Below are 12,858 nucleotides of genomic sequence, written 5' to 3' on the forward strand. Positions count from 1 at the left end.
TGCTGTTAATCTAATAGTCAGCTATATCTCCTCAGGCTAGAATTTTTCTGACCCACCTGACACTGCCTTGATTAGCTTCAACAAATATTCTTGCACTATTCAAGTATGTCCATTCCCCTCTCCTCCCCCCCCATGTTGTCTCCTACAAGCATCTTTAGAGAAAACTTCTCTCGTGTGTATTGTCTAGAAGTTATTACCTAAGCCAAGCCTCTGACACTGTAATGCAGTTTTATAAGTTCATTAGCCTTTTGCTTTTCATACTTGTAATAAGTACTTAAAAAATCAAAATACAAAGAAATCAGTAGCATGCTTTTAACTGTTGACAGGAATTTTGAGTAAATATAAATGATCATTCAAGTTTATTTCCTGTTAACTATTACATGGATTAATTTTTAGTAAAAAACAAAAAAAAAAAAAAAAAAAAGAATCTCGTCAATACTGTAGCTCATATGCATTTTCTTTTAATTTCAGGTGTTATTTTGTATATATTATTAGTTGGCTACCCACCTTTTTGGGATGAAGATCAGCATAGGTTGTATGCTCAGATTAAAGCTGGAGCCTATGATGTAAGTAGGTACTAACATATTAGTTTTCCTTTTTACTCAGTTTTTTTTAGTGGCACATGTGTATACATAGATACACAGAGGGTGAGACACATATGGGAAGACACATATGACAAAAATGGGAAGCATTCAAAGAACTTATCTTGGAAGCTACTAGGCTTTACATACCAACTAAGAAATATTGTTCAAGGTTTAGGCCAAAATGGATGTCAGATGAACTAATGAGGCATATGGCAGAGAAGAAAAATGCATGGGATACTTACAAATTAACACATGACACAGAAGCCTATGATAGATACAAGTTGATATGCAACCAAGTTACAAAGGAGGTTAGGCAGGCGAAGGCAGATTACGAGAAATCCTTGGCAAGGGATGCAAAGAAAAACAGCAAAGAGTTCTTTACTTATGTAAACTCTAGAAGGAAGGGGATGAATCAGATTGGTCCACTTGATATTGATGGGTCAACTGTTGATGATCCTGCTCAGGTAGCTAACAAACTAAATGAATATTTTGCATCGACATTCACACATGAGGAGTTATTCAGCAAGGGGAATGCCAGAGGTGTATTCAACTCTAGCAGTAAGCTACAGAATCTTGAAATAACTGGGAGTAAAGTGGAGGAGAAACTGTTGAAGATAAACACAAGAAAGGCACCCGGGGTGGATGGGATCTATCCAGTTATATTAAAGGAGGCAGCAAAGGAAGTAAGCAAACCCTTAGCCATAGTTATGAGAGCTTCCTTGGACTCAGGGGAGGTACCCATGGACTGGAAATGTGCAAATGTGACCCCAATTCACAAAGGAGGATCAAAGGCTGACACAAGTAATTATAGACCTGTGATCTTAACTTCTGTTCCAGGAAAATTAATGGAGGCACTGGTTAAAGAAGGACTGCAGGATCATTTAGACAAGACTTCAGTTATAGCTCAGACACAGCATGGTTTTGTTAAGGGGAAGTCTTGCCTGACCAACTTGATTGGATACTATGATGCAGTCACAAAAGAGCTGGATGCAGGGAATAACTTTGATATTATATACTTGGATCTTAGAAAGGCTTTTGATACTGTTGCACATGGAAGACTGCTACACAAATTGGAGCAGTGTGACATTGGAGGCAAATTGCTGCTATGGATAAAGGGGTGGTTGAGGGGGAGAAGACAGAGAGTGGTAATCAATGGACACTGCTCATCGTGGACTGATGTTATTAGTGGAGTCCCTCAGGGCTCAGTGTTGGGTCCATTGTTGTTTTCTGTATTTATAAATGATATTGATGATGGTATATCAAGCTTAATGTCCAAGTTTGCAGATGATACAAAGGTTGGCAGGGTTGTCAAGGACACTACTGACACTATGCTGCTACAACAGGATCTGGAAAGGTTGAGCAGATGGGCTGAGAGGTGGCAAATGAAGTTTAACATTGACAAATGTAAAGTACTACACATGGGAAACAGCAACCCCAGAGCAACGTATCAACTCTGTGGTACTACACTGACAGTGGTAGAGAATGAAAGGGACTTGGGGGTGGTTGTGCAGGCAGATATGAAGTTCTCTGAGCAGTGCAGACGGGCTGCAAGAGTAGCTCATGGAGTATTGTCAATGATATACAGGAATTTTTCCAGCAGGGATAAGGAGGTGATTATTCCATTGTATAAGGCAATGGTCAGGCCACACCTAGAGTACTGTATACAGATCTGGAGGCCTCATTTCAAGAAGGATGTAGAGCTGCTGGAACGAGTACAGAGAAGGGCCACAAGATTAGTGAATGGAACAAAGGGGTGCTCTTACGAAGAAAGGCTTAAGTTTTGCAAATTACAGTGTTTGGAGACTAGGCACCAGCGAGGTGATCTGATAGAGGTGTATAAAGCCTTGAATGGTTTGAGCATGCTCAGTGCTGATGGGATTCTTCCTCTAGCTCAGAATAATCACCTGAGAGGCATAAATTCAAATTGAGGAAAGACAGATGTAGGATAGACGTGTGGAAATTTGCCTTTAGCCAACGGGTGGTTGGTTGGTGGAACTGACTTCCATCCCTTGTAGTGGAGGTTGATAGCCTAAATAAGTTTAAGGCTCAGCTGGACAGGTATTTTGAACGAACAGAGGGGTGAAGTGGTTTTTTTTTTTTTTTTTGGCTGATGCTGCATAAGCTTGCTTTCTTGCATCAAATGCCTATGCTAATGCTATCCCTTCTAATTTACCTAATCCTTTAAATTTAATAAATTTAACTCTTTATTAACTAGGATCAGCATATGTCAGCATATGGTATCAACATTAGTTGGTAATATTTTACAATAATTATCTTTTTAAGGACACAAAAGGTGATTTTGTGCCTATGAAAGATGAAATTGTTGTATATGTTGGTTGTAAGATGTTATACATAGACACTCTAAGATCCAAGATGATTTTGCGAAAAAAAACCACGAGGCTGAATTCAAAAGTACAGTACAACCTGGATAAGAAATTCCTGTATAAGAAGTTTTGCCCTGTAGTTGGTTTGATTTCTTAATTCCCATTATCAACTCTATATATTGTAAAATAATATTTTCCTGATTAAGAAGTTTCCTGGGTAAAAAACTTACCCACAGAAAAAGTATATAATAAAGAATGCATGGTGTATTATTGTAATGATGTTTTCCCAATTAATGTTTTTTAAATATAGAAATTCTTTATATTTATATTAAAAAATATGAAACAATATAAACATTTTGGTAATCAAACAGGTTAGCGCACAGCATCATTTTAGTTCATAGAAAACCACCGAAGTAGGTGAAATGGCATCATTTTTTACATCTCATATTGTGAATGCTTTCAAGACTTGCTCTGATATTGCAGTACTTCCAATAAGCAACACTTCACCACTGGAGAAGACTAATGTTACTTATTCTCGGTGGATACCACCACCCAGGGGTGTCCTCCAAGAATCCACTGGTGTCCTCCAAGAATCCACTGGTGAAGTGTTGCCTGTTCGAGAATCCACTGTCGAAGGTAGTTCAATATCAGGGCAACGAGTTGCCCTAATATTCACAATATATATCACAATTTAACATAGGAAAGGCACCTTGGGGTGGATGGGATCTGTCCACTTATATTAAAGTAAGTAAAAAGTGCAGCCATTATCAACCCACTGCAGGATGGAAGCCTCCTCAACAATTCATGCTGAGGGAAATGGACCATAATCTACCACGCTGGTCCAGTGCGAGTTGGCAGATCGACCGTATTCAGCAGGCAGGGGCTTGAACCCCGGTCTACTCAAAGAGCGTGTGCTACTGCACTCCTGCTCCTGCCCACTCGGCTACGGAGGCGCACTAAAGTAAGTAAGCAAACCCTTAGCCATAATCGTGAAAGCTACCTTGAACTCGAGAGCTCCTCATGGACTGGAGATGTGCAAATGTATCCCCAATTCACAGAGAAAGATCAAAGGGTAACACAAGTAATTACAGACCTGTTAGTCTAACTTCTGTTCCAGGGAAAATAATGCAGTCACTAGATAAGGAAGCAATGCAGGCTCATCTAAACAAGACTGCAGTTATAGTTTCAGACACAGCATGGGTTTGTTAAGGGGAAGTTTTGTCTGACAAATTTGATTGGATACTATGATGTGGTCACAGAGAAACTGAATGCAAAAAATAATTTTGATACCATATGCTTGGATTTTAGGAAAGCTTTTGATACTATGCACACAGAAGACTACTATTCAGATTGGAGCAGTATGGCATTAAGGGAAGTTGCTACAATGGATAAAAGGACGGTTGAGTGGGAGAAGACAGAGTGGTTATCAATGGACAATGCACTTTGTGGGCTAATGTTATCAGTGGAGTCCCCCATGGTTTGGTGTTGTGCCCATTGTTGGTTTCGGTATTTATCAATAATATTGATGAAGGTATATCAGGGTTAATGTCTATGTTTGCAGACGATAAGAAGGTTGGAAGGGTTGTTAATGATAGTACGCTACTGCAACAGGATCTGGAAAAGTTGAGCAGATGGGCTAAGAAGTGGCAACTGAAGTTTAATATTGACAAGTGTAAAGTAATCCATATGGTAGCAGTAACCCCAGAGTAACATATTAATAGGGTGGTACTACACTCAGGGTAGTGGAGAATGAAAAGGACCTAGCGGTAATTGTGTAGTCAGATATGAAGTTTTCTGAGCAGTGCAGACAGGCTGCAAAAGTAGCTCATGGTGTCTTGTCAATGATATACAGGAATTTTGCTAACAGTGATAAGGGGATGATTATCTCCTTGTATAAGGCAATGGTCAGGCCATGCCTTGAGTACTGTATACAAGTCTGGAGGCCACATTTTAAGAAGGATGTAGAGCTGCTGGAATGAGTACAGAGAAGGGCAACAAGATTAGTGAATGGAACAAAGGGTTTCTCTTACAAAGAAAGGCTTAAGTTTTGCAAATTACAGTGTCTGGAGACTAGGCACCTGCAAAATGATCTGATTGAGGTGTATAAGGCCTTGAATGGTTTGTGCAAACTCAATGCTAATGGGATTCTACCTCTTGCTCAGATTACTCACCTGAGGGGACTTAAATTCAAATTGAAAGACACTTTAGAATAGATGTGTTTAAATTTGCCTTTAGCCAGTGGGTGGTTGGTAGACAGAACAAACTTCCCTCTGTTGTAGTAGTGGTCAACAACTTAAATAAGTTCAGGGCAACACTAGACAAACATTTTGATTGAATGGATGGGTGAAATGAGTTTTTTTTTTTTGTTTTTTTTTGCTGGTGCTATATCAGCTTGCTTTCTTGCATCTATGCCTCTCCTAACTAATGCTAACATGAGATATAACAAAAACGATGCTATTTCACTTACTTCAGTTTACTACGAACTAAAATGATACTATGCACTAACTTGTTCGGTTAGTGAATTTTCTGTAGTCATGATTTCAGCGCTAAGACCTTTTTATTATAAACATTTTGATATTGCAATTCTTTGCATTGATTTCATCAATATTGCAGAGAAGGGCAACAAGTGAATGGAACACAGGGTTGCTCTTACGAAGAAGGGCTTAAGATTTGTAAATTGCAGTGTCTAGTGACTAGGCACCTCGTGGTGATCTGATTGAGGTGTATAAGGGCTTGAATGGTTTGAGCAAGATCAATGCTGATGGGATTCTGCCTCTTTACCTGAGAGGACATAAATTCAAATTGAGGAAAGACAGTTGTAGTATAGATGTGTGGAAGTTTGCCTTTAGCCAGCATGTGGTTGATTGCTATAACTAACTTCCACAATGAAATTATAAATCCTCAGTTTAAAAATGTTTTCCCTAGGCAGATTAAAATATTTATAAATTCTGATATTGTACTTAAAAGTCATCTTTAACTTATGTATGTGTATCTTTTCATTTTTATTTGTGTAGTTAATATTTCATACTCTTAAGGTCATTTTCCCTTGTAAGAAATTTTCTGTCATAAGAAGTTCTAAACCTCCACCCCCTTGGAAAACTTCTTATCCGGGTTCTATTGGATTTGGAATTTTGTTACGATGCAATAGGAGGACGGATTTATGTTGAGATTCTGGAGAGTGTTTGCAAGGCCTTTTGGGGAAGAATTTTTGGCCAGGGCTTGTTAATTAGATGGGATTAATTTAAAAGGATGATACACTTAAGTAGAAGCGTCAACAAAAAGAATAGCATCAGCAAATAGAATATTTGCTTATTCGGTTTGTCAGCAGTGCTATTGTGTCAATGTGAGATGGTTGGAAAACTGTTGTTTTTGTAGTGGGGGGAGATACACAGACTAATAATTTAATGACATTGTAGAAGTGGAATTGATCCTTGCATTGCTTCTGTTTTGTCATGCAGTAGCCTGAGAAGTGGGTGGAGCCTTACAAGGCTTGCTGGGAATCCACATTGGACTAAAAATTACGTGGGTTTAACTAAAAAGACAAGCAGGCACACATTTACTTGTTATACACTAATGCGTCATCAACTGGCCCCACTGAAAATAATTTCAGAACTATCTCAGATCATTTTATATTCACTTTTATGATAGCAAAATTCCATTCCTTCCCTTTACCCTTGATAGTACTTATCTTTAAGTAAATCCCATATCAATAGATTTTTATCATTGCCACTTAGTGGATCCTTTATTTTGAGATTCTTAATGCACAAAGAATCACTGCAGATAAGCTAATCAGGTGTGATTTTTCATGTTGCCTCTCTAACATCCAGTGCAGAAAATAGTCATTCGGCACATCTAAAAAAGTTCACTGCTGTATGAATGACCAACCCAGGAGTTCTAGTTAGTATCTGGGAAATTAAAATTCTCTGTATATATTTCTGGTTTCCACTGTGGAAATGGAAAATAATTGGTTGTACCATGAAAATTTCAGCAGGTGTTTTCCACTGATGTATATAGTGCTTTCTAAAGATATGCATTAGCTTTTTTGTTTAATATCAAGTTCTTACATATTTGATATAATCAGTAGCTTCTAATTTTTAAAAGCAGAACTTGAGAAAGCCCATAAGGGAAAGTCACCTTTCTATTTTTTTTCTCTTTTCATTGTAATCACCAATTCATTTAATCATTCCCAGCCACTTGGCATCACTTGCTGGATTGGAAATCTGTACAGGAGGGCCAACCCCAGTGGTAAGGAGCAAAAATTGATTACAGTGTTTTTCCACCTTTAGAGTGAGATGCTGCTTTTGGCCAGTGATAACTGACCAAGGGCATCTCAGCTCTAAAGATGGGTGCACTTGGTCAGTTATCACTGGCCAAGATACTAATTGAGAGATTAGCATTAGTAGAGGCATTTGATGCAAGAAAGCAAGCTTATGCAGCATCAGCCAAAAAAAAAAAAAAAAAACCCACTTCCACTTCACCCCTCTGTTCGTTCAAAATACCTGTCCAGCTGAGCCTTAAACTTATTTAGGCTATCAACCTCCACTACAAGGGATGGAAGTCAGTTCCACCAACCAACCACCCGTTGGCTAAAGGCAAATCTCCGCACGTCTATCCTACATCTGTCTTTCTTCAATTTGAATTTATGCCCTCTCAGGTGATTATTCTGACCTAGAGGAAGAATCCCATCAGCATTGAGCATGCTCAAACCATTCAAGGCTTTATACACCTCTATCAGATCACCTCGCTGGTGCCTAGTCTCCAGACACTGTAATTTGCAAAACTTAAGCCTTTCTGCGTAAGAGCACCCCTTTGTTCCATTCACTAATCTCGTTGCCCTTCTCTGTACTCGTTCCAGCAGCTCTACATCCTTCTTGAAATGAGGCCTCCAGACCTGTATACAGTACTCTAGGTGTGGCCTGACCATTGCCTTATACAAGGGAATAATCACCTCCTTACCCCCGCTGGAAAAATTTCTGTATATCATTCACAATACTCCATGAGCTACTCTTGCAGCCCGTCTGCACTGCTCAGAGAACTTCATATCTGCCTGCACAACCACCCCCAAGTCCCTTTCATTCTGTACCACTGTCAGTGTAGTACCACAGAGTTGATACGTTGCTCTGGGGTTGCTGTTTCCCATGTTTAGTACTTTACATTTGTCAATGTTAAACTTCATTTGCCACCTCTCAGCCCATCTGCTCAACCTTTCCAGATCTTGTTGCAGCAACATAGTGTCAGTAGTGTCCTTGACAACCCTGCCAACCTTTGTATCGTGTGCAAATTTGGACATTAAGCTTGATATACCATCATCAATATCATTTATAAATACAGAAAACAATAATGGACCCAACACTGAGCCCTGAGGGACTTCACTAATAACATTAAACCACGATGAGCAGTGTCCATTGATTACCACTCTCTGTCTTCTCCCCCTCAACCACCCCTTTTTCCATAGCAGCAATTTTCCTCCAATGTCACACTGCTCCAATTTGTGTAGCAGTCTTCCATGTGCAACAGTATCAAAAGCCTTTCTAAGATCCAAGTATATAATATCAAAGTTATTCCCTGCATCCAGTTCTTTTGTGACTGCATCATAGTATCCAATCAAATTGGTCAGGCAAGACTTCCCCTTAACAAAACCATGCTGTGTCTGAGCTATAACTGAAGTCTTGTCTAAATGAACCTGCAGTGCTTCTTTAACCAGTGCCTCCATTAATTTTCCTGGAACAGAAGTTAAGCTCACAGGTCTATAATTACTTGTGTCAGCCTTTGATCCTCCTTTGTGAATTGGGGTCACATTTGCACATTTCCAGTCTATGGGTACCTCCCATGAGTCCAAGGAAGCTCTCATAATTATGGCTAAGGGTTTGCTTACTTCCTTTGCTGCCTCCTTTAATATAACTGAATAGATCCCATCCACCCCTGGTGCCTTTTTTGTGTTTATCTTCAACACTTTCTCCTCCACTTTACTCCCAGTTATTTCAAGATTCTGTAGCTTACTGCTAGAGTTGAATACACCTCTGGCATTCCCCTCGCTGAATAACTCCTCATGTGTGAATGTCGATGCAAAATATTCATTTAGTTTGTTAGCTACCTGAGCAGGATCATCAACAGTTGACCCATCAATATCAAGTGGACCAATCTGATTCATCCCCTTCCTTCTAGAGTTTACATAAGTAAAGAACTCTTTGCTGTTTTTCTTTGCATCCCTTGCCAAGGATTTCTCGTAATCTGCCTTCGCCTGCCTAACCTCCTTTGTAACTTGGTTGCATATCAACTTGTATCTATCATAGGCTTCTGTGTCATGTGTTAATTTGTAAGTATCCCATGCATTTTTCTTCTCTGCCATATGCCTCATTAGTTCATCTGACATCCATTTTGGCCTAAACCTTGAACAATATTTCTTAGTTGGTATGTAAAGCATCCAAGATAAGTTCTTTGAATGCTTCCCATTTTGAATTTGCTGTTGGTAACATCATCAGTTGGTCCCACTGTATAGAATTTAAATACTGTCTCAGTCCATCGTAGTCGCCTTTACGGAAGCAATAACCCTTCCCTTTACCCCTAATGGTAGTTACCTCTTTGAGTAAATCTCACTTCAGCACACTGTGGTCACTGCCACCTAGTGGTTCATTTACCTGCAGATTCTTAATGCATGAAGAATCACTGCTGATAATCAAATCAAGAGTATTACTCCCTCTAGTTGCCTCCCGAACATGCCGATGTAGAAAACAATCATCCAATAAATCCACAAAATCCCTGCTAGTGTGTGAGTGACCATCCCCCAAATTCCAGTCAATATCTGGGAAATTAAAATCTCCCATTATAAGACTCTCTGATTTACTGGCCCAATCTATTTCCCTGTACAGTTTCTTATTATACTCATCAGAGTCATTAGGCCTATAGCACACTCCTACTCTCAATTTTGATCTCCTAATGCTTATGTCACACCAAACTGACTCAACACTGCACTGTCCAGCGATGTCGACTGGCTTCACTTCCTTGGTTTTTATGTGTTTCTTAACTAATAGCATAACCCCTCCCCCTTCCTATCCTGTCTATCCTTTCTGTAGACGTTGTACTCCCCAAATTCCAGTTCTGCATCCCTTATATCTGTGTGACACCACTTCTCTGATATCCCAACAATATCTGCCTTTGATGTTTTGAGCAATACCTCAAATTCATCAAATTTATTTACTAAACTCCTAGCATCGGTGTACACACAAGTATACCTGCACCTGTTTCTATACTTAGCTACCCTAACACAACCCATGTGTTTACTTGTTCCTCAATGGCTCCCAGCAGTCTCTGAAATATCATGCATCTTGTTTTTCAGGCTTCTGCTCATTCTAATAGAAGCAGTGCAAGAATCTCTTTCACCTCTGCCAGTGGCTACTGTCAATCTATTGGTCTTTGTCTCCCCCCCCCAAAGCTAGCAGTTTTCCGACCCACCTAAGACTGCCTCGATAGCATCAGCCAATATTCTTGCACCCTTTCTATTTAAGTGTATCCCATCCCTGTAGAAGCAATCTCTCCTGTTAACAAGTACAGTCCAGGCTGAAAAAAATTCAACCCCTTGAGCCTTGCACAATCTTTCCAGGGCCGAATTGATCAACAAGGCTGTCATCATATACTCCCTCCTATCGTGTCTATGCAGAATTGCAGACACTTTCAAATTCAACCCTAATTTGTTCGGGAGGCAACTATAGGGAGTAATACTCTTAATTTTATTATCAGCAGTGATTCTTCATGTATTAAGAATCTGCAGATGAATGAACCACTAGGTGGCAGTGATCACAGTGTGCTGAAGTGGGATTTACTCAAAGAGGTAACTACCATTAGGGGTAAAGGGAAGGGTTATTGCTTCCGAAAGGCGACTACGATGGACTGAGACAGTATTTAAATTCTATACAGTGGGACCAACTGACGATGTTATCAACAGCAAATTCAAAATGGGAAGCATTCAAAGAACTTACCTTGGATGTTTTACATACCAACTAAGAAATATTGTTCAAGGTTTAGGCCAAAATGGATGTCAGATGAACTAATGAGGCATATGGCAGAGAAGAGAAATGCATGGGATACTTACAAATTAACACATGACACAGAAGCCTATGATAGATACAAGTTGATATGCAACCAAGTTACAAAGGAGGTTAGGCAGGCGAAGGCAGATTACGAGAAATCCTTGGCAAGGGATGCAAAGAAAAACAGCAAAGAGTTCTTTACTTATGTAAATTCTAGAAGGAAGGGGATGAATCAGATTGGTCCACTTGATATTGATGGGTCAACTGTTGATGATCCTGCTCAGGTAGCTAACAAACTAAATGAATATTTTGCATCGACATTCACACATGAGGAGTTATTCAATGAGGGGAATGCCAGAGGTGTATTCAAATCTAGCAGTAAGCTACAGAATCTTGAAATAACTGGGAGTAAAGTGAAGGAGAAATTGTTGAAGATAAACACAAGAAAGGCACCCGGGGTGGATGGGATCTATCCAGTTATATTAAAGGAGGCAGCAAAGGAATTAAGCAAACCCTTAGCCATAATTATGAGAGTTTCCTTGGACTCAGGGGAGGTACCCATAGACTGGAAATGTGCAAATGTGACCCCAATTCACAAAGGAGGATCAAAGGCTGACACAAGTAATTATAGACCTGTGAGCTTAACTTCTGTTCCAGGAAAATTAATGGAGGCACTGGGTAAAGAAGCACTGCAGGATCATTTAGACAAGACTTCAGTTATAGCTCGGACACAGCATGGTTTTGTTAAGGGGAAGTCTTGCCTGACCAATTTGATTGGATACTATGATGCAGTCACAAAAGAACTGGATGCAGTGAATAGCTTTGATATTATATACTTGGATCTTAGAAAGGCTTTTGATACTGTTGCACATGGAAGGCTGCTACACAAATTGGAGCAGTGTGATTTTGGAGGAAAATTGCTGCTATGGATAAAGGGGTGGTTGAGGGGGAGAAGACAGAGAGTGATAATCAATGGACACTGCTCATCGAGGGCTAATGTTATTAGTGGAGTCCCTCAGGGTTCAGTGTTGGGTCCATTATTGTTTTCTGTATTTATAAATGATATTGATGATGGTATATCAAGCTTAATGTCCAAGTTTGCAGATGATACAAAGGTTGGCAGGGTTGTCAAGGACACTACTGACACTATGCTGCTGCAACAGGATCTGGAAAGGTTGAGCAGATGGGCTGAGAGGTGGCAAATGAAGTTTAACATTGAGAAATGTAAAGTACTACACATGGGAAACAGCAACCCCAGAGCAACGTATCAACTCTGTGGTACTACACTGACAGTGGTAGAGAATGAAAGGGACTTGGGGGTGGTTGTGCAAGCAGATATGAAGTTCTCTGAGTAGTGCAGACGGGCTGCAAGAGTAGCTCATGGAGTATTGTCAATGATATACAGGAATTTTTCTAGCAGGGATGGGGATGTGATTGTTTCATTGTGTAAGGCAATGGTCAGGCCACACTTGGAGTACTGTATATAGGTCTGGAGGCCTCATTTCAAGAAGGATGTAGAGCTGCTGGAACGAGTACAGAGAAGGGCAACACGATTAGTGAATGGAACAAAGGGATGCTCTTACGAAGAAAGGCTTAAGTTTTGCAAATTACAGTGTCTGGAGACTAGGCACCCGCGAGGTGATCTGATAGAGGTGTATAAAGCCTTGAATAGTTTGAGCATGCTCAATGCTGATGGGATTCTTCCTCTAGCTCAGAATAATCACCTGAGAGGGCATAAATTCAAATTGAGAAAGACAGATGTAGGATAGACGTGCAGAAATTTGCCTTTAGCCAGCGGGTGGTTGGTTGGTGGAACAGACTTCCATCCCTTGTCGTGGAGGTTGATAGCCTAAATAAGTTTAAGGCTCAGCTGGACAGGTATTTTGAACGAACAGAGGGGTGAAGTGGAAGTGGGGTTTTTTT

At 40.0% G+C, this 12,858-nt stretch overlaps 1 protein-coding gene across 6 annotated transcripts in view; it reads left to right on the top strand.

Moving 5' to 3' along the window:
- LOC150083775 (calcium/calmodulin-dependent protein kinase type II alpha chain) overlaps positions 1–12,858 on the top strand; it is a 740,997-nt gene that overhangs the window by 358,974 nt on the left and 369,165 nt on the right. For all 6 annotated transcript variants that reach the window (XM_090378214.1, XM_090378218.1, XM_090378216.1 and 3 more), the window contains exon 9: positions 472–566. In XM_090378214.1, coding sequence (XP_090234340.1) covers positions 472–566 — 95 coding nt within the window. The remainder of the gene's footprint in view (positions 1–471; positions 567–12,858) is intronic.

Source organism: Mastigoproctus giganteus, chromosome 7 (genome assembly GCF_048544385.1).
Source record: "Mastigoproctus giganteus isolate SK-2022 chromosome 7, ASM4854438v1, whole genome shotgun sequence".
Taxonomy (NCBI): Eukaryota; Metazoa; Arthropoda; class Arachnida; order Uropygi; family Thelyphonidae; genus Mastigoproctus; species Mastigoproctus giganteus.